The 24,056-nt window shown below is 56.6% G+C and overlaps 2 protein-coding genes across 4 annotated transcripts; both read left to right on the top strand.

Moving 5' to 3' along the window:
• The first annotated feature begins 157 nt into the window (after window positions 1-157).
• On the top strand, window positions 158-17,720 carry COPE (COPI coat complex subunit epsilon). Of its 2 annotated transcripts, XM_069877821.1 has the most exons (11): window positions 158-309; window positions 1,165-1,227; window positions 1,632-1,732; window positions 1,923-2,075; window positions 3,374-3,427; window positions 3,884-3,965; window positions 4,919-5,074; window positions 5,520-5,588; window positions 5,845-5,919; window positions 6,376-6,431; window positions 17,699-17,720. In XM_069877821.1, the coding sequence occupies exons 1-10, from the start codon at window positions 187-189 to the stop codon at window positions 6,421-6,423; spliced, it is 924 nt and encodes a 307-aa protein (XP_069733922.1). In that variant the 5' UTR covers window positions 158-186; the 3' UTR covers window positions 6,424-6,431; window positions 17,699-17,720. The 2 variants fall into 2 exon arrangements, with proteins under 2 accessions (XP_069733922.1, XP_069733921.1); XM_069877820.1 differs by lacking the exon at window positions 17,699-17,720 and having other exon boundaries at window positions 6,376-6,704.
• CERS1 (ceramide synthase 1) lies at window positions 9,916-23,332 on the top strand. Of its 2 annotated transcripts, none has more exons than XM_069877814.1 (7): window positions 9,916-10,155; window positions 19,368-19,527; window positions 19,987-20,167; window positions 20,404-20,565; window positions 21,414-21,561; window positions 22,078-22,226; window positions 22,619-23,332. In XM_069877814.1, the coding sequence occupies exons 1-7, from the start codon at window positions 9,928-9,930 to the stop codon at window positions 22,659-22,661; spliced, it is 1,071 nt and encodes a 356-aa protein (XP_069733915.1). In that variant the 5' UTR covers window positions 9,916-9,927; the 3' UTR covers window positions 22,662-23,332. The 2 variants fall into 2 exon arrangements, with proteins under 2 accessions (XP_069733915.1, XP_069733916.1); XM_069877815.1 differs by having other exon boundaries at window positions 9,936-9,959; window positions 22,619-23,330.
• The last annotated feature ends 724 nt before the right edge of the window (window positions 23,333-24,056 follow it).

Raw genomic sequence — 24,056 nt, 5'->3', positions numbered from 1 at the left:
AACCATTCTGATTCTATGCTTCTTGGCCCGCGCCGGCTCCCGTACAGCCGCTGTTCACCCCACGTGCTCGCCCCTCGGCGCGCTCCGATGACGTCACCAAAATGCGCGTCCCCTATGGCTGGCGCTGCGGAAGGGGCGTGGCCTCCCGGGTACTTCCGGGTTCGTGGCGGGAGGGGCGGGGCCGCCATGGCGACTACGGGCCCCGCCGGGCAGGGAGGCGATGCTGCTGCCGACGAGCTCTTCGACGTGAAGAACAGCTTCTACATCGGGGCCTACCAGGCCGCCATCAATGAGGCGCAGCGGGTGAAGGTAGAGCCGGCCCGGGGCCTCCTCTCGGGCTGTTTGCGGGGTTCCCTGCGCGGTGAGAAGGGGCTCCGCCGGGCATCGCGGCGTCACGGGGTGGTTTGGGGTGGAAGGGACCTCAAAGCCCATCCAGTCCCACCCCTGCCACGGGCAGGGACACCTCCCGCTTGATCAGGGGCTCCAAGCCCCATCCAACCTGGCCTGGAACCCCTCCAGGGATGGGGCAGCCACCCCTGCTCTGGGCAACCTGGGTCAGGGCCTCCCCACCCTCACAGGAGAACCTTTCTCCCCAAGATCTCATCTCAATCTCCCCTCTTTCAGCTGAAAATCATTCCCCCTTGTTCTGTTCCTGCTCTCCCTTATCGAGAGCCCCTCCCCAGCTTTCCTGGAGTCCCTCTCAGCACTGGAAGCTGCTCTAAGGTCTTCTCAGAGCCTTGTCCTCTCCAGGCTGAACAACCCCAACTCTCTCAGCCTCTTTTCCTAGAATCGTACTGTTGCTTGCTTGGAAAAGACTTTGCGTTCATTGAGTCCAACCGTACCCATCCACTACTAAATCAGGTCCCAGAGGACCTTGTTCACTTTTCTTGCGAATGTCTCCCAGGATGAGGACTCCACCGCTGTCCTGGGCAGCCATTCCAGTGCCTAAGAGCCCTTTCAGTAAAGAAATTTTTCCTGGTATCTGATCTGAACCTCCCTGGGTGTACCTTGAGGCTGTTTCCTCTCATCCCCCAGCCTGTATCGATACTCGAGCTTGCTCTGCTGGCTGGGGCGGGGATCTTGTGTGGGGAGCGGAGGTGCTGTGGGGTTGTCACGGCTGCCTGAATCCCTGAGAGAGTTTCTGGTTTCCTGTCACCCCCTCAGCCATCCAGCCCGGAGAAGGAAGTGGAGCGGGATGTCTTCTTATTCCGAGCCTACATCGCCCAGGTGAGGAGGCGAGCGCTGAGCACAGGGTTGGCTGGAGAGGTCGTGAGGCTGAGTTCTGTGGGTAGAGCATTAGATGGTTCTATAATAAACCTTCCTTCAACCCAGGGACGTAAAGCATCCCCTGACAGCAATGCAGTTGTGAATACAGTGTGTTATATGCAGGGCCAGGGTGACCTGAGGGCACCTTCTGGAAGGCATTTCTCTGTCTTTAAAACAGTATTTGGGGAAACAGCCCCCAGGTGTGAATTTTGGCTGCGTTTGTGGGGCGTGATGGGAGAAATGAAGTAGAAATTTGCCATTCCTGGTTGTTCTAAAACAAGTTTTAGAAAGGGAACGGGGTTTATTTTTTGTATTATTAAGTAGTTAGTGAGCTAGAGATGATTCTTTTTCTTTGCCTTCAACAGAGAAAGTACGGTGTCGTCCTGGATGAAATCAAAGCCAGTGCTAGTCCCGAGCTCCAGGCAGTAAGGATGTTCGCTGAGTACCTTTCAAATGAGAGTCAGAGGTAAGGCTGATAGTCAGAACTCAGGCCCTGAGAAGCAGGGAATATGTTTCCATGCGGAAAGCTTGTAGAAGCGTGGTCTTTGTTGAGGTTGTGTAGTGGATCTCAAACAGGCAGAGTTGTGTGGGGGAAGGAGCTATTTATCTTGCTTAATAAGAAGACGCTCCCAAATTCTCGCTCTTGCCCTTTGTAGGGATGCAATCGTTGCTGATTTGGACAAGAAAATGGCAAAAAGTGTTGACATCACCAACACAACTTTCTTGCTGATGGCTGCTTCCATCTATTTCCATGACAAGAACCCCGACGCGGCTCTGCGTGCTCTGCACCAGGGGGAGAGCTTGGAGTGGTGAGTGTTCCTCCCCGGGCGTTGTGGAGCCGTGTGCTGCGACGCTGCTCTCCTGTCGAGGGAGAGGTGCTGCAGAAATAGCTGAGGTTTGGCTTGTCCCTAGAAATCTTGAAACCACTGAGAAACCACTTTGAGCTTTGCCTCGTAAGTAGGACAAGGTTCAACCAAAAAAAAATAACAAAACCAAAACCTGAGTCTGCCTGTAACTCTTTTTATTTAACTAATGATGAAAATCAGCTATGACAATCTTCACAGCTGTTCCCTTCTGAGTTCACACACAGCTGTGCACGATGCTGGCAGCGTTCACAGATCATTCTCTGAAAAGTTGTTGAGGATCTCAGTTGGTTTTGCCTTCACATCTTCTACTGAGAAAACACACGTTCCTTTAAGCGCTGGTGGGATCTTTTGAAAGAAGCAGGAATTGCAGGGAGCTGGATCTGGTGAACGGGGTCGGGGCTGAAGCACTGGGATGTTGTTACCAGCTAAAACCAGCCGCACAGACGAAGCGCGGTGGGCCGCTGCGGCGTCTTGGTGCAAAATCCACTGCCCCTCATGCTTTCTCTGCCTTCTGAAAATCGTTTGTGCTGTTCCTAACTGTGTACACGAGATGTGTGCGTTTCACCATCAACCTCAGTTAATAACTGAAAGTTTCCATTGTGGATTTTTTCGGTTTCACAAGAAGCCTGGTGTGAATTGGCTGTTTGCTCTTGCACAGCAATATTTTCCGACAGAGGGCAAGGAGGTGTCTCTGTTTGAACACGCATCCACTCGTAGCGAGTGAACCGATTGAGCTGAGCCTGGTCTCGCTGTGACAGGGTAGAATGTTCTGTAACCATCTCTTTGTCTCTCCCCTCCCACTCTTGGTTCCTGAGATATAGGGTCAGTCTTGGGCTTTTGTGTCGTACCTTGTAAGTGGTTCGGTGCTCCCCCTGCTAAATCCAGTCTGTTGCTCCCTTGTGAAACTTCAGAACCCTATTTATTGGTTCTCCCATGTTCAGAATCACTGAAAAGAGCCTTCTGTCGATACAGCGAGGGAGCACTTGGGAGCCAGGAGCAAGCTTCTCCATTCTGGGTCCTGCTCCAAGAGCTGCTCGCTCTGCTGGAGCCCACAGCAGGGAGGCTTGGCCCTGGATGCAGCAGAGAATCACTAGGTTGGAGAAGACCTCCAGGATCATTGAGTCCAGCCATTAAGTCAGACCAACAGCATGTCTCTCCACAAATCGACAGGCTCCCGAGTGAAGCGTAGGGCACAGTAAAGCGCAGATGAATAAAAATTGCTTTGCTCTTGTTCGTTGCAGCATGGCCATGATGATACAGATTCTCCTGAAGCTTGACAGGCTGGATCTGGCTCGGTGAGTGAGTTCGTGTCCCTTGGCTTCTTAGTGGGGTACTTTGACGAGGGAATTTTCACCACCCAGCCTCCCCCAGGGTGCAGCATTAAACACCTGCAGGAACAGAGGAACTTACGTGGAGGTACAGGTGCACTGCAGAAGGCTTTTATTCTTCAAGTTGTAAAAGTTGTGAGGATAATACAGCTTGATACAACTAAAGAAAGAGATGGACCTTTAGGTTTGAGCTTGCCTTCAGCAGGATGTGGTTTGAGTCTTTGGTCCCGTGTTTCTGACTCCCCATGAGGAGGTCTTTCTGTAAAACCTGATGAGGAGTTTGTGCCCCATGACTGACTTGCTGTGGCTGTTGTGCTACAGCACTGGAAAAACTGAGAGAGGAAATGACAGCCTTTTGTATCATAAAGAAGGGCAGGAAAGGCCTTGTCTTTCTGTTGCCTGACTCCACTTCTGCCTCTGCAGCAAGGAGCTGAAGAAGATGCAGGAGCAAGACGAGGATGCGACTCTTACTCAGCTGGCAACTGCCTGGGTGAACCTGGCCATAGTGAGTATCTGAAATGGGGATCCCTAGCCTGCACCATCCGGGGAACACTGCTCTCTATCCTCTCCCTGAATCCTCTTACAGAAAAACGTGCAGGTTTTTGGATGTTTTCTTCCCTTCCTTCAAGTGCACAGAGAATGCTGGTAGCTGGCTTCACAGCCTGGCTGTTTGGATTGTTGGCCTTTGCGCTTCTGAGCCTCCAGCTCACAAAGGGAAGAGCTAAACGACAATGAAATGATTCCCAAAACACTCATCTGACATAGGAAGCTGCAGCATTACTGGCATCCAGACCTTGCAGTTGGACTCCAAGGAGCAACTGTAACTCTATCAGAGCAGACTGTCTGTGTGTTGTGAATCAAAAACTCTCTGCCTTGATAGTCCAGACCAGGCCAAGTAAAGTTTCCTAAAGTCCAGTGAAGTCCAAGGTCACACATGCAATAACCTGTTACACCATTAAGAGTCTCTTTGTAGCGTTGCCTTGGGTTTTGTTAGGAAACTTCTCATGCATCGCTTGTGCCTCACAACAGCGTGCAGCTAAGCTTTCCTCAAGCTGTTTCACAAGGTAGAGGGAAGCTTCTGCATGTGGAACCTTTCTGAAGCTGAGGATTCTTGACAAAGCCAGGTGTCCATACCTGTATTTAATTATGAAAATCTCATTTCATAATCCTTTATTACATCAGACATCTGAAGTGGTTCTTTTGAAGTGGATTTTTTTTCTTCTTGAATGGAAGCCTGGCTCTTTTGATCATTTCAGTGGTTCTTCATATTTAATATTTTTCCATTTCTTTCTTCTGTGGTCTAACAGAGATCTGTTGTGGTGCAGGAGGTGGTTCTTACACTGTGCTTTGTAACCCTAGAAATGAACTTTGTGCCTAGTCCCTTAACCATGGCAAGAACATACAAGCTTCTCCACAGCGCGTGGTGAGACCGTGGGTGTTTGTCTCCTTTCTTGGCAGGGTGGTGAGAAGTTACAAGATGCCTATTACATCTTCCAAGAGATGGCAGACAAATGCTCCTCCACCCTCCTCCTCCTCAATGGACAGGCAGCCTGCTACATGGCTCAGGGCAAGTGGGATGATGCAGAGGGGGTACTTCAAGAGGCACTGGACAAGGTACTTTCTGGTTTTGCCAGGTGGATTTGCTGTTGTGGGGATACGGAGTGAACCCTAAGGACTTTCAGCTGAAAGAGGGGAGATTTACGTGAGGTGTTAGGAAGATGTGTTTTCCTGTGAGGGTGGGGAGGCCCTGGTTGCCCAGGGAAGTTGTGGCTGCCCCATCCCTAGAGGTGTTCAGGACAAGGTTGGATGGGGTTTGGAGCAACCGGATCCAGTGGGAGGTGTCTTGGATGGGACTGGGTGGGCTTTGAGGTCCCTTCTAACCCAAACTATTCCATGATTGTACATTGGTCTTGGGCTTAAGGGTGGTTGCTGTTCAGACCTGCCTTTTCTTCTACTTTGCCTTTTCCTGTAAAGAGCTATGGGTTTGGCAGAACCGTGCTGGTTATGACACTCGGTCACAGCAGGCGTAAGTTAGATAGATGATTGTTCTTGTTTTCAGGACAGCGGCCATCCCGAGACCCTGATCAACTTTGTTGTCCTGTCACAGCACTTGGGCAAACCACCAGAGGTGAGGCTTGGGTTATTGCCCCTGGTAAGCAATCTGATCGGCCTGGTCCTGCTGCTGAGGGCAGGTTTTGCCCTCCTGGTACACGTGGTAACTTTGAGCTTTTTAAGTGCAGAGTATGCACTGGGGCTGTTCACATTCAGGACGTTGAGAAAATCGGATCTCTACTCACTGCAGACACATCCAGTGAGGTGTGATGCTTTAAACTCTGCTTCTCCTCACGTCTCAATATTTAAATGTCTCTCTCTCATCCCATCAGGTTACGAATCGCTATTTGTCACAGTTGAAAGATGCACATAAGAACCATCCATTCATAAAGGAGTATCAGGCAAAGGTACTAATCAGTATGAAGTGAAGTGGGTCACGCCTTGTACCCGTGCCGGGTGGGGACAGTGGGTTCTTTCCCTGCAGCTCTGAGCTTTTCCTGTGCCAGCACATTTTCCAGCCCCTGGGAGGGATGCTGCAAACACAGCCGTGTGTTACCGAGGGGAGGGATGAGCCTGAACCTCGTAGCACCTGGAAAGAACAACTCTCAATCTGAGTCAGAAACTTGGTACCATCAGACGCTGCTTGAATAGTGGAAATGTGCTTCTGGAAGAGTGTTAGGGAAAGAAGGATAAAACTAATAGCGAAGGGAAAATGGAACAAATTGAAAACAATTGAGAACTGATACAGGTGATCTTCCTGCTTGGAATTGTGATAGTAGTGTTCTCTTCAGCTAATGCAGGTTCTGTGACATTTTCAGTGCAGTTCAAGGTTTGTTCATGTTATTTTTGTTTCTGCTTTGAAGGAGAATGACTTTGACCGGCTGGCCATGCAGTACGCCCCCAGCGCGTGAGGAGAGGGAACCAGGGAACGCGGAGCCTCTCTGGTAATGTGGAAAAATGCCCTCTGCGAGTCAGCCTGGCTCGCCTCACCATGACGGGGTCTTGCAAACCAGCAAGCTGATGCTGAACCCTTACAGAGCGTGTAGCTACTTGAGTCTGGTAGCTGAAAAGCCAGGGTTCTGGCTTGCCTTGAGTCTGAACATGGTTTGAAATACAGTGTGAATCAATAGTACGTGACACTGTACTTTACACATTCCTAATAAAGCCTTTTCGGGATCCACGTGCCCCTTAATTTCTGCAATTTTGGCTGTTCTGTGCTGGTAGTGAGCCCTGTCTCTGTACCACAGGTGTGTTTGTGAGAGGAGTGCGAAGGTTAATTTTAGGCATCTGCATCCAGTACCTGGATGAATCCGGAGTTGGGGGTCTGTCAGTCTGACTCCTCCGTTAACTCCATCCTCCTGTGGAAGGAGCAGACCCAGCTGCAGGGGTTACTGCTGGTGAGAGGGGAAAGCCTCCTCAGAATAAAAATAATCCGCCTGTAATAGGCTCAGCCTTAATCTCACCTTAGTCAGATGCAGCAGGGCAGCTCCTGGAGCCAGGGAAGCATTAGGTCTTGGCTTAATGGAGCACGTCCTGCTGTGCCTGTGGGAGCACGTGTCACCAGCCTCTACTAAACCGGGGTGGCACCTGCTGTGTTGTGGAACGTGACGGGATCCAGTGCTGCGTGATGATGCTTTTTGGTGCCTTGCATTCCCGTGGAGCATTTCAGACTGTGCCAAGTGATGTGTTAGAAATGCCAAGAGCAGATGTCTTAAGTGGAACCCTCAGCTGGAACCCCCTGAGCTCCAAAACTGGAATTATCTTTTGCGTTATTTTGGGGGGAGGGGGGAAGAGGGGTTTATTCTACACTGTAAACGCATCTGGCTGGCCTTTCCTTTGTGCCCACCTCCCCGGGGCTGCTCTGAAAGGGCTCATTGTCTCCTTCCCTGGCTTGTTTTGGAGCAGCTCTTTTTCAATGAGGGGTTATTCATGGTCCAGTCTTGAATGAATGTTTCCTTTGTGGAGCTGTCTGAGAGAGACCTGAAAGGGGCTTGTGTGTTCAGGGCAGCCTTTTCCCACTTGATGGGACATGATAAATTGACTTAAAAATGTAAACAATAAAAGCAAGAGGCATAGCGGGAGCCAGCGCTGTCAGTGTGAGAGGAGGGGAACACGCTGTTGTTTGAGCCTCTGAGAGGAAGGGGGTTGCGTTTTCTCATCGCAATTTAGAGGTTCCAGACAACGTGGAGGCAGGATGGCTGTGGCCAGAGGAATGACTTTAAATGACATAAAACGACATATTTTGTCTCTACTTCCACTGTTCTATTGTTGATTGCTACCTCTTGATACTGGAATATTGAGGTTTGCGTCCAGTTCTACTTTGCTGTCATGAAACCTCACCTGGAGTCCTCAGCACAGGAAGGACATGGAGCTGTTGGAGTGAGTCCAGAGGAGGCTACAGAGATGATCTGATGGCTGGAGCACCTCCTGTACGAGGACAGGCTGAGAGGGCTGGGGTTGTTCAGCCTAGAGAAGAGAAGGCTGCAGGGAGACCTTAGAGCAGCTTCCAGTAGGGAAGGGGGCTCCAGGAAAGCTGGGGAGGGGCTCTTGATCAGGGAGGGCAGGGATAGGATGAGGGGAACGGTTCTCAGCTGAAAGAGGGGAGATTGAGATGAGATCTTTAGGGAGAAATGTTTTGCTGTGAGGGTGGGGAGGCCCTGGCCCAGGTTGCCCAGAGCAGGGGTGGCTGCCCCATCCCTGGAGGGGTTCAAGGCCAGGCTGGATGGGGCTTGGAGCCCCTGATCCAGTGGGAGGTGTCCCTGCCCGTGGCAGGGGTGGGACTGGATGGGCTTGGAGGTCCCTTCCAACCCAAACCATCCCATGATTCCTGCTGCTGGAGCAGCTCCAGCCCATTGCCCCGTTTGCTGTCTGAGGCAGTTGTGTCCTTGGGTTGTGCAACAAGCTGCAACGTAGAGAGAGACTGTGCTGGTTAAGGGGCACCTAAGGAGCCCTTAACGAGCTGCTGCAACCCTGAGCTGCTGCAACAGACACCTAATGAGCCTGTGCTCCGTTCCATACTAATTAACGGGCACTTAACGAGCTGCTGCAACCCTGAGTTGCTGCAACAGACACCTAAAGAGCTGCCGCTCCGTTCTGTGCTGCTGCAGCGGGCACTTAATGAGTCTCTGCTCAGTTTTGTACTAATTAACGGGCACTGAAGGAGTTTCTGCAGTCCTGAGCTGCTGCAGCGGGCAGGGAATGAGTCTGGACTGTGTTCTGTACTAATTATCGGGCCCTTAACGAGCTGCTGCAACCCGGAGCTGCTGCAGCGGGCAGCTAATGAGTCTGTGCTGCGTCCTGTACTAATTAACGGGCACTGGAGGAGCTGCTGCAACCCTGAGCTGCTGCAGCAGGCAGCTGAGGAGCCGCCGCTCCATTCTGTAGTAATTAACGGGCACATAACAAGCTGCTGCAACCCTGTGTTGCTGCAACAGACACCTAATGAGCCTGTGCTGCTTTCTGTTCTAATTAAGGGGCCCTTAACGAGCTGCTGCAACCCGGAGCTGCTGCAGCGGGCACCTAATGAGTCTCTACTGTGTTCTGTACTAATTAACGGGCACTGAAGGAGCTGTTGCAACCCTGCGTTGCTGCAGCAGGCATCTAATGAGTCTGTACAAATTAACGGGCCCTTAACGAGCTGCTGCAACCGTGAGCTGCTGCAGTGGGCAGCTAATGAGTCTGTACTAATTAAGGGGCACTTCAGGAGCTGCTGCAACCGTGAGCTGCTGCAGCGGGCAGCTAATGAGTCTGTGCTGCGTTCTGTACTAATTAACGGGCACTGAAGGAGCTGCTGCAACCTGGAGCTGCTGCAACCCTGAGCTGCTGCAGCAGGCAGCTAGTGAGTCTGTACTAATTAAGGGGCCCTTAACGAGCTGCTGCAACCCTGAGCTGCTGCAGCAGGCAGCTAGTGAGTCTGTACTAATTAAGGGGCCCTTAACGAGCTGCTGCAACCCTGAGCTGCTGCAGTGGGCAGCTAATGAGTTTGTACTAATTAACGGGCACTGAAGGAGCTGCTGCAACCCTGCGTTGCTGCAATAGACACCTAATGAGCCTGTGCTGCTTTCTGTTCTAATTAAGGGGCCCTTGACGAGCTGCTGCCCCCCCGAGCTGCTGCAGCGGGCAGCGAATGAGTCTGTACTGCGTTCTGTACTAATTAAGGGGCCCTTAACGAGCTGCTGCCCCCCCGAGCTGCTGCAGCGGGCAGCTGCGGAGCCTCCGCTCCTTTCTGCGCTAATCCGGGGGCGCTTCGTGCTCCGCTGCAGCTGCGGAGCCGCCGCTCGGGGCTCGGGGGGCCGGTACCGGCGGGAGGGAGGGGAGGGGAGGGGGTGGCCGGTGCGGGTCCCGCCCCGCGCGGCGCCGGGCGGAGGGGAGCGGGAGGAGGAGGAGGAGGAGGAGGGGGAGGAGGAGGCGCAGCGATGGCCGGGCGGGCGGCGGAGCCCATGCCCGGGTACGCGGAGCTGGTGCGGCTCGGGCTGGGCAGCGCGGCGGAGGCGGCGCGGGGCTGCGGGGGCTGCGGCTGGGAGCTGGCGAGCCGCACCTGGGCCGAGAACGCGCACCTGGGCTGGGCGGAGGTGCTGCTGTGCGGCCTCGGGGCCCTCGGCTGGACCGCGCTGCGCAGGGCGGCCGCCGCCAGGCTCTTCAGGGTCAGTGCGGGCAGCGGGGGGGGTACCGGGGAGGGAGGGAGGGGGGGTAGCGGGAAGGGATGGGGAGGGATGGGGAGGGATGGGGAGGGAGGGAGGGGGGGGATACCGGGGAGATGGGGAGGATGGAGGGTACCGGGGGAGATGAGGAAGGAGGGATGGAGGGGGTACCAGGGAGAGATGGAGGGATGGGGGGTACCAGAGAGAGATGGGGAGGGATGGGGAGGGAGGGATGGATGGAGGGATGGGGGGTACCAGGGAGAGATGGAGGGATGGGGGGTACCAGGGAGAGATGGAGGGATGGATGGAGGGGGTACCAGGGATGGAGGGAGAGATGGAGGGATGGGGGGTACCAGAGAGAGATGGGGAGGGGCGGATGGAGGAGGTACCAGGGAGAGGTGGAGGGATGGGGGGTACCAGGGAGAGATGGGGAGGGATGGAGGAGGTACCAGGGAGAGATGGAGGGATGGGGGGTACCAGGAAGACATGGGGAGGGATGGAGGGGGTACCGGGGAGATGGGGAGGATGGAGGGTACCAGAGAGAGATGGGGAGGGAGGGATGGAGAGGGTATCAGGGATTGATGGGGAGGGAGGAGGTACCGGAGAGATGGAGAGGATGGAGGGATGTTGGGTACCAGGGAGAGAGGGAGAGATGGAGGGATGGGGGGTACCAGAGAGAGATGGGGAGGGGGGGATGGAGGAGTACCAGGGAGAGGTGGAGGGATGGGGGGCTACCAGGGAGAGATGGGGAGGGATGGAGGGGATACCGGGGAGAGATGGAGGGGGTACCAGGGAGATGGGGAGGATGGAGGGTACCAGAGAGAGATGGGGAGGGAGGGATGGAGGAGGTACCAGGGAGAGATGGAGGGATGGGTGGTACGAGGGAGAGATGGGGAGGATGGAGGGTTCTGGGGAGGGATGGGGGTGCCGGAGAGAGAGATGGGGAGGGAGGGATGGATGGAGAGGGTACCGGGGAGAAATGGGGAGGGAGGAATGGAGGGGATACTGGGGAGAGATGGGAAGGATGGAGGGGGTACCAGAGTGAGGGATGGGAAGGGAAGGATGGAGGGGATAGAGGGGGGAAGGTGGAGAGGGAAGGATGAATGGGGCACCGAGGAGGGATAGAGGGGGCTGGAGACCACGAGGGCTGGATGGGGAATGCACCGGGGACTGCCGTGGAGGTACCAGGAGGGGAAAAGGGGCACTGGGGACCACTGGGGAGCTGGTTGCACAGGGAGGAGGGAGCTGTCACTCGCCTCCATCTCGGGTGCATCATGGGTGACTCATATGGGAAAGCACATTCTCCTTTCCCTGGAGCTGCATCCTGGAGGACCGAGCATCCCTCCTGTGCCGGAGGACGCTCTCTGCATCCCCCTGTTCCCCTGGCTGCATCCCGGGAGGGGCTGGGCCCCGTCTCCCCTGTAGCTGCACCCCAGGAGGGGTTGGTGTCCCCCTCCACCACCTTAGCTGCATCCCAGGAGTTATTTCTCCCATGGGGCCAGGTTCTTTCTTGCACGGGGGAAGGAGAGGGCTGCGTGTCTGCGTGTCGTTCATGGTTTGAATGAAAAACGTCCTTCCCCGCGTTCGCTGTGCTGGTGCGGCGGGGCTGGCTGCTGTGCTGCAGTGCTGGGCCGACCTCCTTCAGAGCCTGGGGGATGCAGGGATGCAGGGATGCAGGGATGCAAACACCCCAGCGGGTTTACTGGCTCCTCGTTAGTGCAGCGCTTCATAAAGACCAGGACGAGCAGGACGCCCCGAGAGTGAAAGGTGGCTCCATTTGATTTCTTGCTGTGAAAAGCGTGCGGAAAGAAACGTGTCCTCCCCTCTCTTCCTGATGGCTCGCTCCTAGCCGAGGTGATTTCTTCCGCACTGCTTTCCTGGAGAGATGCTGCGTGCTTTGCTCTGCAGCCCCCCCGGCCTTGGGAGGCAGGAGCGAGGGAGATGTGGTGTTTTGGCTCAAGGGACAGGCCTCCCCAGCTTTTGGGGACGTGGTTAGCGACCCTTTTCTCACCCACCGTGAGTCTCTGCGAGAGCCTCCGTGGTTCTCTGCGGTCCAGGCTTGTTCCCTGGGTGAGTTGCTTCCTCCAGAGGTGACTGAAAGCAGCTACCTTGCATCCCATCGTTAGGCTCTCAGGATCTACTGCTGTCCTCTCTCTCCTATCTGCTTCCGAGCCCCTTCCGAGTGGCTCTTCGGAGCTGTCTCTGCTTATGTGGTAACATGAGGTGCATCTTGACCTTGCGCGGGGTTCCAATCTAAGCCCTCTGGAGTCATTTGAAGCTGCTGAAACGCTGTGCGGGGAGGTAACCTGCTGGCTTTTTCTGTAGGACCCTATTTCTCCTTGTCGCCTGCCCACGGCTGTGGGTGAGCAGCGCCCGGGAGCGCTGGGACTGGGGTGAACGAGGCTGGAGGTGACCTTAGGGCTGTCGTAACCAAGTGGAGGTGATTCCCTTTGCGCTCCGGTCTCTCCTTGCACGAGGCTCACCTTTACGGAGCATGGAAAAGGCTCTTTGCGCTGTGGAGTCCACTCGGTGCCCTTGGAGGACGCTCGGCAGCGAGCATCCCTCGGAGAAATGGGTCACGCTTGTAACTGTAGAAGAGCAAGAGGAGTTGGTTGATGGGAGCTGCTTCTCGTGGCTACGCTTGCATGTGTTATAGAGGGATGAGATGCATAGTGCAATTGCGATAGCATCATTTTTTTTCCCATCTGAGAGGTGGAAGAGAGCTGGTAGGGAGAGACAGTTCTCTATTTATGTATTTTTTTCAAAGGAGCTGAAGCTTTTCTCTGGTTTTGGGTTTTTTTTTTTATTTCTGCTGGATTTGCCTCGGGAAAAGCTGGAGGTGGTTGCTTTCCTCTCAAACCTCAGCTGCAGGGAATTTAAGGAATACGCATCCTGAAGTTTAAGGAATCAGTTTGCATTGTGCAGCGATGGAACAGGTCATCGAGCAGCAGGGGAAGGTTTTATTGCTTGGAGAGGGGGAAAAAATGACCCGTTTAACCCCCTGGGAGGAAACTTCTCCCGCGCTCAGGACTTTGCTTCCCACGCAGGCTCAGAGCATCCTTCCTCATTTTGAATCTCTTCACGTTCCCTGCAAGAAGTGAAACGCTCGCAGTTCTCAAAATGAATCCACGCGGTGTCCGGCGAGCGCTACCTTCCTGCGTGGTGCTTGTAAATAATAAATCCTTCAGCCTTGATTGCGACCCTCTGCGTCTGAGGGGGAAGTGACTCCTACCACAAGGCCTTGAAGCTCGGGGCGTGAAGTGCAACTTGTTTAGCTCTTAGACCACTTTTCTGAGAATCGAGTGTGTTAAAACCATGAGCCGCTTCCTGTGCCGTGCGTGGCCCTGTTTTTATCGGTGGGACCGAGACCATGGGAGGAAGGCTCCTCGCTGTCTCCTGGGAGCCACGTCAGCGGCGTCCGAGACCATCCCGCAACAGCTTCGTCACGAAAGGTCTCGCAGTTGGGTTGAAGGAGCAGGATCATAGAATCATGGAATCACCAGGTTGGCAGAGACCCCCCGGATCATCGAGTCCAACCATTCCCATCTATCACTAACCCATGTCCCTCAGCACCTCGTCCACCCGTCCCTTAAACCCCTCCAGGGAAGGGGACTCAACCCCCTCCCTGGGCAGCCTCGGACAGGGACCAATCACCCTTTCTGTGAAAAATTTTTTCCTAATGTCCAGCCCAAACCTCCCCTGGTGGAGCTTGAGGCCATTCCCTCTCGTCCTGTCCCCTGTCCCTTGGGAGAAGAGCCCAGCTCCCTCCTCTCCTCAACCTCCTCTCAGGGAGTTGGAGAGAGCCATGAGGTCTCCCCTCAGCCTCCTCTTCTCCAGGCTAAACACCCCCAGCTCTCTCAGCCGCTCCTCTTGTTCTCCAGCCCCCTCCCCAGCTTTGTTGCTCTTCTCTGGACTCGCTCCAGAGCCTCAACATCCTTCTTGTGCTGAGGGCCCAGCACTGACCCCAGGATTCGAGGAGCGGTCTCCCCAGTGCCGAGGCCAGAGGGAGAAGAACCTCCCTGGCCCTGCTGGCCACGCCGTGTCTGATCCAAGCCCCTTGGCTTCCTCACTTGGCTGATGCTCGGGGTGTGTCTGATTTCACGAGCTCATGGAGCTTCCAGCCGCCTTCGGAAACGCCGACGGAACCAGTTCTAGGCGAGCACTCCCACCCCTCAAAGCCCCCCTGGTTTGTTTGCCCCCGTCCTGCTGCTGGGGGTGTCTGCGCCACGGCCCCCGTGCGCCCTGCGGGGAGCGTGGCCCCAGCCAGCCTTGCAGTTGATTAAGAAGCAGCAACCTGAGCATCTCTGCATTAGTTACACGTCCCGAAGCGCCGCTGAGCCCAGACGTGCCGAGGCCGAGCGCTGTGGGAGTGATACCAGGCGGCTCCGCTTGGGAAAGGCCGGGTGAATCGTAGAATTGTGGAATGGGTTGGGTTGGAAGGGACCTCAGAGCCCATCCAGTCCCATGGGCAGGGACACCTCCCGCTGGATCAGGGGCTCCAAGCCCCATCCAGCCTGGCCTTGAACCCCTCCAGGGATGGGGCAGCCTCAGCTTCCCTGGACAACTGGGAACTCGGGACCTGGTGATGCTCCTCAGGTCTCGCCGCCTCCCCTGCCTTTTCTCTGCAGTGGGGAATCACGTTCTGGTTTTGGCCCGGGCACGATTCAGTTTGCTGTTGAAATCTGGAGGACGTTGCAGTGTCCTCTGCAAGGAAAAGCGTTGGGTACGTTGAAAAATGTGCTCTGGAGCGCAGGGTTCCTAGGAGAGTGATGCAGTTTAGCCCTGGGAAGGACGTGGGAGCTGGAAAAGGAGGGTCCCTGTTATCCCTTTCAGTGATTTATGCAGATTTCTCCACCCTAGGGTATTGTCAAGATGTTTTTCTGAGCCCGAGCGCTGGCTGTGTGACTCGAGGGGAATTATTGCTGTCCCCAAACCCTGCCACCATCTCAGAGGACACCGACCGAGCCCTTTTCCAGGCTCATCCTGCTGTTTGAAGCCCAAACCCTGGAAGCCGAAGGGGAGAAAGCCACAACAATGGGTCCTTTCTTCGCTCGGGGAGGGAGGTTGTGCTGCCACGTCTCGGCGCGGGGGCTGCTCTCCCCGGGCCGCTGTGTCAGCGCGCAGGCACGACGAGGTTCTTGAGCCCCCGCAGCGCCCCGTGGGCGGCTCTGTCTTGTCCTCAAAGCGTGTTTTCTGTCGCTTTTCTCTCTCAGGAGCAAATTTGCTGCTTACCACCAAAGAAGAAATAACGCCTGTTGGTTTGGTGCTGTTGTCGTGTTGCCTTTCTCTACCTGGAATCATAGAATGGTTCTGTTTAACGATTGCACGTTAATCTGGAAGGTGTTTTCCAGAGCCTAACGCAGCTTTGTGGTGTCTCAACCACTGTACTGGTGGAGAAACTGAGGCACTGGGAGGCTGGCTGCCTGCTGTGGGGATGGAGCCGCGGGAGCTCTTCGTGCTGAGCTCAGTTAATTCCTTTTTCCTAGTGGGGTGGCAGCTCCTGCCTGTGGGTAACGAGTGATGGGATGAGAGAAAACAACCTCAAGTTGTGCCAGGAGAGGTTTAGATTGGATATTGGAAGAAATGTTTTCACTGAAAGGGTTCTTGAGTGCTGGCAGAGGTTGCCCAGTGAAGGTGGTGGAGTCCCCATCCCTAGAGGGGTTCAAAAACCACGTAGATCATAGAATCATAGAATCACCAGGTTGGAAAAGACCCATCGGATCATCGAGATGTGGCGCTTGAGGACGTGGTTGAGTAGGGATGGTGGCGTTGGGCTGACGGTTGGACTGGATGAGCTTGGAAATCTTTTCCAGCCTTAATGATTCTACGAAAGGCACCTTTGTGGGGCTGTGGGGAGCTGCGCCGCCGCGGCGGAGCGGGCAGGACCCGTTGGCTGCGGGCAGGTTTGCAGTGGGAGCTCTGCTCGCTCGTCGTTATCGTCCGCACCGAGGAAAAAAGCTGGTGTAAAGCTGCCAGTTGCCTGGGCTGGGGATGCTCCGTGCCAGCCGCTCCTTTGTGTTCCTGCAGGGAACTCGCTGTGCCCGGAGCCGCCGCGGCAAGGCTGGGGCTCGGCCAGGCTCTCCGCGGGGCTGGGCAGAAGCCGTGGGGGTGGTGTGGGGGATACAATTCTGGGGTGACAAACCTCAATTCATAACCCATCCGAGCAAGCCTCCCAGGCTGCTGGAAGGACTCGTGTCCCGCTGCGTTGGCTTGTTGTAGATTTAAGGGCCCTGGCTGCTTTCCTCTAGCGCCGGAGGCTGCAAAAAGGGAGCGAGCATGTGTTTGCTTTTTGCTGCGAGTATTTTTTTGACGCTTCGGCTGAGCCGTGGGCGGCTGCGGTTTCCATTCGGTTTCTCTTTCCAGCTCCAAAGGGCTCTCGCTGGGTGCTCTCACCCGCTGCCTCGCTCCCCCCAGCCCCGGGGGAGCAGTCACGTCCCTCACCCCGCTCCGTTTCGCTGCTGAATCAGAACATGCCTGCGAAGGTTTGCGTGGGGGGAACGAGGAGGAGGAAGGAAGAGCCGGTCGCCCTTTAAGCGGAGCCCCGTTGCATCGCTTGCCAAGAGCCTTGGGCTCTTTCAGCCCGAGCCAGATCTGCTGTTCCCACCGCAGCAGCACCCGTCGCCCTTAGCAACAGGCATCTCGGCCCCGTTGCCATGGGAACGGCAGGCGGGTAGCGGGAGGACATCCTGCGCATCTCCCACCCCGGGCAGCGTCCTGCGTGGCGTGGGCTGCTCTGCGCCCCCCTTGGCTCGTGTTTCTCTCTGCCGGCGCTCTGGCTCTTGGTGGGGGCCCAGAATTTGTCCCCTCAGTCCTGGGACGTCCCTGTGTCCAGAGCCTGCTCCCGTTTCGTAGAATCACCAGGTTGGAAGAGACCCACCGGATCATGGAGTCCAACCATTCCCATCAATCACTAACCCACGTCCCTCAGCACCTCGTCCTCCCGGCCCTTAAACCCCTCCAGGGAAGGTGACTCAACCCCCTCCCTGGGCAGCCTCTGCCACTACCCAATCACCCTTTCCGTGAAAAATTTTTTCCTAATGTCCAGCTTAAACCTCCCCTGGTGGAGCTTGAGGCCATTCCCTCTCGTCCTGTCCCCTGTCCCTTGGGAGAAGAGCCCAGCTCCCTCCTCTCCACAACCTCCTCTCAGGGAGCTGGAGAGAGCAGTGAGGTCTCCCCTCAGCGCTCTGGGCACACCTGAGGTGCTCGGTGGCTTTTTGAAGGAGGAGGAAGGCTCTACGCAGGGCTCATGGTTAACCATAGGTGCAGCGAGGGCTAAATTCTCGCTGCGCATCGGCCCCCACGAGCTGGAGCGAACTCGCCCTTCCCTGGTTTTGCCTTTGCTGCGGGCTGGCAGCTCCCGCAGCGGGTTCTTCATGGCAGTGATGCCAAGGCTCCGCGTGCCCGCCAACCGCGGCTGCTCTCGGCCCCACGGGTGCCGTCCTCGCCGCCGGCTCTGCCGCCCGGGGTAGGAACCCGCTGCCCTTCCCCTCTCGCAGGTGGGAGCCGAGGCGCAGGGAAGCAGCGAAACGGCTTGGCTGGTGACGGGCAGCGAGGCTGCGGCGCGGATTTAAGGCTGAGCTCAGCATCCTAAATTGAGCCCCAGCTGAGAAGGGCAGGAGCTCTGCGGCTCGCTGGCGTGGTGACCCCGTCTCCGAGCCCTTTCTCTGCTCCGCTGTATGGAGACACAAATAATTCATGCTTTCTGGGCCCAGGACTTTCTGTCTCTGCATTATTTATTCATCCTTCAAGCATCCTTCTCTTTCTCCTCCCGTGGCTCCTGTTGGAAGGAGCCTTGGCAGCGGCGCCTTCCTGCTCTCGACGAGGACGGTCGTGCTCCGAATGCGAGATGTGTCGGCAAGGCTGGAGGGGTTAGAGACACCTCAGCAGAGCTTTGGGGGGCTGGGGGTTCCAGATCCAACTAGCAGCTTGGACCAAAGCATTCTTAGGCTGGGACAATGCTCGGAGGCGGAATTCTTTGAAAACCTGACGCGGAGAGGGGCTAAAAGCCAGGCCAGCCCCTGCCTGGGGACAGCTGGGGTCTTAATATAGCTTTGAGCATCGAGGAGCCGCGCGCCGGCTGCAGAAAATGCTGACCGGGGCCAGGGTACGGTTACTTTGCAGGCATTTTGTTTTCATCTCCTATGAGCTGCTCTGGTGTGTCCCGCGGGAGCTCTCGGCCGGGGCCCTTTGGGTGTTATCTGGGTTTTAGGCAGTGACGATGCCCTCTGGACCCTGCCCAGCGCTGCGAGGGCTGCGGAGCTCGGCCGGGCTGATACGGCTCTGTCACTCTCGTGATGAGAAGCAGAAATGGTGCCTGGCGTCGCTCAGCTGCCACGGAGGGAAAACATCCATTCCCGGAGCCCCGGCTGAGCTCGGGGGGTGCCCGGCATGTGGCATCGCTCGCCCCGTGGCACGTGGTCCAGAAAACCAGCTGTGTCCAGGGCTGCATCCAAAGCAGCGCGGCCGGCGGGGAGGGAGGGGATTGTCCCCTCTGCTCCTCTCCTGGGAGACCTCAGCTGGAGGATCGTGTCCAGTTCTGGAATCCTCAGCATAAGAAGGTGCTCCAGCCCCTCAATGTCCTTCTTGGGGTGAGGAGCCCAAACCTGAGCCCAGGATTCAGGGTGCAGCCTCGCCAGTGCCGAGCCCAGGGGTCGATCCCTGCCCGGCTCCCCCATGGCTGATCCAACCCATGGATCCGTTGGCCTTCTTGGCCACCTGGACCGCTCTTGGCTCATGTTCAGCTGCTGTTGACCAACACCCCCAGGTCCTTCTGCGCTAGCTTTCCGGATGCGCTTCCCCAAGCCTGGAGCATCCCATGGGGTTGTTGTTGTGGCCCAAGTGCAGGACCCGGCACGTAGTTTTGTTGAACCTTATTAGGAACATTAGGAAAAAAATTTTCACAGAAAGGGTCACTGGGCCCTGGCACAGGCTGCCCAGGGAGGGGGTCGAGTCCCCTTCCCTGGAGGGGTTTAAGGGCCGGGTGGACGAGGCGCTGAGGGACATGGGTTAGTGATGGATGGGAATGGTTGGACTCGATGATCCGGTGGGTCTCTTCCAACCTGGTGATTCTCTGATTCTGTTCGTGCTGTAAAGGCATCCAGAAAAAGAGGCTTGGTGCCCCTGGGTTTGTCTGGTAGTGCTTGCAGGGCTCGAGTCTCTTGGAGCCGTGGTGTCTTTCGGCCCCGTGTGACGATGTTTCTCCCCTCTCCTTGCAGCCCTTCGGGGAGTGGTGCAACCTGCGGCCGAAGGATGCTGCCAAGATGCCTGAGAGTGCCTGGAAGCTGCTTTTCTACACGTTATCCTGGTCATATGGCATCTACCTGCTCTTCTTCACCGACTACCCCTTCTTCTACGACCCACCGTCCGTCTTTTATGGTACGGTGGGAACCAGATGGATTGGGATGTCCAGGTTCTGGGTTGCAGATGGATTGGGATGTCCAGGTTCTGGGTTGAAGAAGGGAATGGGAGTTGGGATGAAAGAGGGAGAAGCCTCAACCCCTAAGCTGCCTTTTCTATGATGCTGTGGGGACGGAAAGGGCCCACCAGGCTCTCTGTGCTCATTCCATTACAGAGAGAGGCACCTAGTGGCTGGGACTGAGGAGTTAAAACAGCAGAGAAGCAAATCAAGGTTTCTTCTTTAGATTTGAGAGGGTCTAATGCTAAAGAGCAGCTGGATCCTCTTCTGGTCTTGAAAGGGAGGACCTGAGCCCAGCTGCGTGGGGCAGCGCCGCCTCCGGCTTGCTCCCTGCTGTTTGCTCTCCCGTCTCGCTGCCGATGGCTCCTCCGTGCTCGTGGTTCTGGGTTCACCCGGGTGTCTTTGTCCCCCCACCCCAGACTGGAAGAAAGGCATGGACGTGCCCACGGACATCGCCATCGCCTACCTGTTGCAGTGCAGCTTCTACGGCCACTCCATCTACGCCACCGCCTACATGGACACGTGGCGCAAGGACTCCGTCGTCATGCTCCTCCACCACGTGGTCACGCTGACCCTCATAGCCTTCTCCTACGCTTTCAGGTGAGGCCCCAGATAGGACATTGCCCCTCTGGGCAGAGTTAGGTGGGGTATTAGGAAGAAATTCTTCACTTTGAGGATGGGGAGGACCTGGGTGCCCAGAGCAGGGGTGGCTGCCCCATCCCTGGAGGGGTTCAAGGCCAGGCTGGATGGGGCTTGGAGCAACCTGATCCAGTGGGAGGTGGGTCCTGGGTGGGCTCCTCTGGACATCTCCCTCCCTGCTTTCCTCGTTCCCAAAGGTACCACAACGTGGGCATCCTCGTGCTCTTCCTGCACGACGTCAATGACGTGCAGCTGGAATTCACCAAGCTCAACGTCTACTTCAAGCACCGAGGGGGGGTCTATCATCGCCTCAACGACGTCATCTCCAACATTGGCTGCCTCACCTTCTGCATCAGCTGGTGAGTTTGTCTGCCTGCCCAGCCCTGATCCCACTTCTAACCATCTCTGCCGGCCAGTCCCCCTGATGCCTCAGGGCTGGGGTTGCAGGTGAACCAGCCCTTTCGAAAACTGCTTGGGAAGAGGTTCCTGCAGAGCCTGACCCCATGCTGGGCTTGGAATCCTTCTGTAGTCGCTTTGTCTGTCACCACAGAAGTGCCTGTGAAGTCTTGCTTGCGGCAAGACAAATGACCCCGGGGGAGGAGAAGCCTTTTCCATCTTTTTCGTTTTCCCACTCGCTTGGTTTTGGAAGTGAGAAGCAGTTTGGCAAGAAGGGAATGGGGCTGTCCCAGATTCCAGCCTCGCTGCTCCTCTTGGGGCAAAGCAGGAGGAGAAAAGAGATGAAGAATTGAGCTGGGTAACTGGCAGGTTGTCTCTCCTCGCTTGGCCCTTTATGTCCTCCCTCCCTCTCCACAGGCTGCCCTGGAAACAGGGGAGGAAAGAGCCTTCAACTCGAGGGAAGGTTCTCAGTGATGAAATAGGGATGCTAAAAGCCTTCCAGCTCCATTCTCCTCCTGTCCCTCCTCCTGCTGAGAGAATCTGTGGTGCAGACCTGCCTCTCTGCTCTGCAAAAGCCCTTTCCCTGCGCTGGCGCTGAGGCTTTTCTGCCCTGGAGGGTTGTTTCTGCCTTTGGTCGCTGCCCCGTGGCTGGGGGGCGTCCTGCCCAGAGCCAGGCTCTGAACCCGAGCCAGATGCCAGGAGGAGGGACCGCAGGCTGCAAGAGGAGCTGGGGGAGGCTGCGCCGGGTCTGACCCCTCTCCCGGGGTCCCCGTGGACCATCAAACCCACCCTGCTCCCTCTGCCCCGGCAGGTTCTGGTTCCGTCTCTACTGGTTCCCTCTCAAGGTGCTCTACGCCACTTGCCACTCCAGCCTCCAGGTGGTTCCTAATATCCCCTTCTACTTCTTCTTCAACGCTCTGCTCCTTATCCTCACTCTGATGAACATCTACTGGTTTCTGGTGAGTGGGGGAGCTCGGCAGCCCCTACGATGGCTTCTCCCTCCTCTGCTTCTCCTGCATCGCTGCTGTGGCCCGGGGGCCTGCGGAGGCTTCAGAGGACTCGGGGTTGGCTTGGAGAATTGGAGAAAAACCCACCGCAGCGCCTGGAGGGCTCCTCCTGGGACTTGCGCTGGGTGTGAAGGCTCCGGCAGCCCCTGAGGATTTGGGGAGGGAGTGGAAAGCGTGGACAGGGAGAGCTCGTGCCGGTGAGCTCGCCCTTGGGCAGGGCTGGGTAGTGTCCACGTTCGTCCACGTTCGTGTTCCTGAGGGGGTGAAATCAGATAAAGCAGCTGCAGGGTTGCTGCCTCCCACTGCTGGAGGTCGCCAGCCACCTCCCAGGGCTTCGGCCACCCCAGAGGGATCTGCCCGGTCCTTCTTACAGCCGAGGACAACGCAGAAAGGTCCCACTTGGATGAGTCGGGGGGGTGGAGCAGCTCCAAGCCCTGGGATTTGGGCTGACGGCGTCTCTCCCCGCAGTACATCGTCCTGTTCGTGGCCAAGGTGCTGATGGGGCAGATGAAGGAGGTGAACGACGTGCGCGAGTACGATGTGGAGGTCAGCAAGAAAACCACAGCGGCCAAGAAGAAAGAGGCTGGGCTCCAGCTGCCCAGTGCTCTGAAAGAAGGGTATGTGGGATATCGTACACGAAGGGCGTCTCTGGGCTCAGGGAAGGGATGTTCCACACCTCCCAGGGCCCTGGAGCCGCTGTCGAAGGCTTCAGCCCTGGGCTGGAAGGCAGAAGAGCAGGAGGCCTTGACATCGTGGGCACAGGGGGTGGAACTGGGTGGGCTTTGAGGTCCTTTCCAAGTCATAGAATCATAGAATCATAGGATAACCAGGTTGGAAGAGACCCACCGGCTCATCGAGTCCAACCATTCCTACCAAACACTAAACCACGTCCCTTAGCAAAGTCAAACCGTTCCATGATTCTGTGGAATTGTCTGTGTGAGCCTGTCAGGACAGGTCTGACCTCGGACGGGAGGGAGACCGAGCCTCACCGCTGCGCTCCCTTTCCCAGGACGCACCTGAAGAACGGGCTCGTAAAAGACAAGCGGTTGTGAGGGAAGCGCGGCGGCTGCAGCCTGGGCAGCCCTGCTGGATCTGGAGACTGACCCAGGACCCTGCCCTCCAACCCAGCAAATGAGAGGCACAAAGGAGACCTTCATCCCCGCCGCCCCTTCCTCCTCTGCCCAGGGAAGAGACGCCACTAGCAGGATGCGGCCCCTCCCAGCCCTTCACCTGACGCTGATGTGGTTTCCGTAGCCGGTCGGCGCGGGCTCGGTTGGTGGCTTTGCTGGCCCAGGTAGGATTTGGAGCTGGCTTTAGGTGTCCTGGTGGTTCTTCTGCCCCTCCATCCCTCGGCTCTTCTCAGTCCCTCTGTGATTTCCCGTCTTTCTCATTGGAGTCTCCTCCACTCACCCGGCATCAAACTGGGAAGGGAAGCGTCGTCTCCTCCGCCGGCGTCACCGTCCCCAGCGAGGGGAACCCAAAGCCAGCTCTTCCCTCACTGCCTGGCAGGGACTGGGGAGGTGATGCTGCGCACCTCTGAGCTTCTCCCGCACGAGGAGTCACCAACACCGAGCTGCCCACGTATATCTAGAGGCACAGCAGTGCCCGTGCCTGGAAACCCAGCCCTGGAGCAGTATTCCAGCCTCCTGTCCTGCTGGATGAGGACTTTTTTAAAAAAGTATTTGCTTTAAAAGCTTATCTAGGTCTCAGAGTTGTTGAAAAAGCCGGTCCTGGTCCTGCAGAGTCCCCCGCTGAGGGGTCTCTGGACTCTCCCCCAGCAAGGTCTGCTCGCTCCAGAAAAGAACAAAGAGTTTTTGCTCCCCGCGTTGGTTTTCCAGGCAGTCCCGGCTGCGTCTCTGCTGGGGTCGCACAGCCCCTCGTGCCAAATCCGTCCCATTGCTCCCGAGGGCACCGTCCCGGCTGGGGGGATCCAGGGCGTTAATTCCAGGCATCGGAGCGGGGTTAATCATTGGGGGTTTTTTCTTGTTTGTCACGTCGATTCAACCCCGGGCTCGTGGTGGGAGCCGTGGGGAAGGCTCTTAGGCAACCAGAAACGGGTGGCTGCTGGAAACCGTGCCGAGCAGAGGCAGGGAGCATCGCCTCCTCGCTCGGCGTCGCCTGGCAGGGTTGTGGAGGGGAGCATCTCGGTGCTTTCCTTCCTTGTCTTCCAAGCCGGCTTTGCAGAAGGAAACGAAGGGAAGCGATGTCCTAGGTCCCTTTCTGCTCCATCCTAGCAGAGCTGGGGCAGCAGCGGGGGGGGACGGCGATGCCTCGTAGGCACGTGGGGAGAATTCTAGAGTAGCGGCTTGGCCAGGCTCCACCACTGAGCTGGGTAACCCATTAGCTGGGTAACCTCTTAGCTGGGTGACCTCTTAGCTGGGTGACCTCTTAGCTGAGTAAACTCTTAGCTGAGTAAACTCTTAGCTGGATAACTCGTTAGCTGGGTA

This window comes from Phaenicophaeus curvirostris, chromosome 28 (assembly GCF_032191515.1).
Source record: "Phaenicophaeus curvirostris isolate KB17595 chromosome 28, BPBGC_Pcur_1.0, whole genome shotgun sequence".
NCBI classification, from domain to species: domain Eukaryota; kingdom Metazoa; phylum Chordata; class Aves; order Cuculiformes; family Cuculidae; genus Phaenicophaeus; species Phaenicophaeus curvirostris.
Note: the sequence above shows the minus strand (reverse complement) of the source record. Positions and strands in the feature narration are given on the sequence as shown.

What these genes read in the sequence shown, in the direction of transcription:
- COPE (XM_069877821.1), top strand. Translation starts at nt 187, where the DNA reads ATGGCGACTACGGGCCCCGCCGGGCAGGGAGGCGATGCTGCTGCCGAC. An exon ending in CAGGGGGAGAGCTTGGAGTG is followed by an intron (nt 2,076 to 3,373) that starts GTGAGTGTTCCT and finishes TGTTCGTTGCAG; the next exon opens with CATGGCCATGATGATACAGA. An exon ending in GACAGGCTGGATCTGGCTCG is followed by an intron (nt 3,428 to 3,883) that starts GTGAGTGAGTTC and finishes CTGCCTCTGCAG; the next exon opens with CAAGGAGCTGAAGAAGATGC.
- CERS1 (XM_069877814.1), top strand. Translation starts at nt 9,928, where the DNA reads ATGGCCGGGCGGGCGGCGGAGCCCATGCCCGGGTACGCGGAGCTGGTG. An exon ending in CCGCCGCCAGGCTCTTCAGG is followed by an intron (nt 10,156 to 19,367) that starts GTCAGTGCGGGC and finishes CTCTCCTTGCAG; the next exon opens with CCCTTCGGGGAGTGGTGCAA. An exon ending in GCCTTCTCCTACGCTTTCAG is followed by an intron (nt 20,168 to 20,403) that starts GTGAGGCCCCAG and finishes TCGTTCCCAAAG; the next exon opens with GTACCACAACGTGGGCATCC.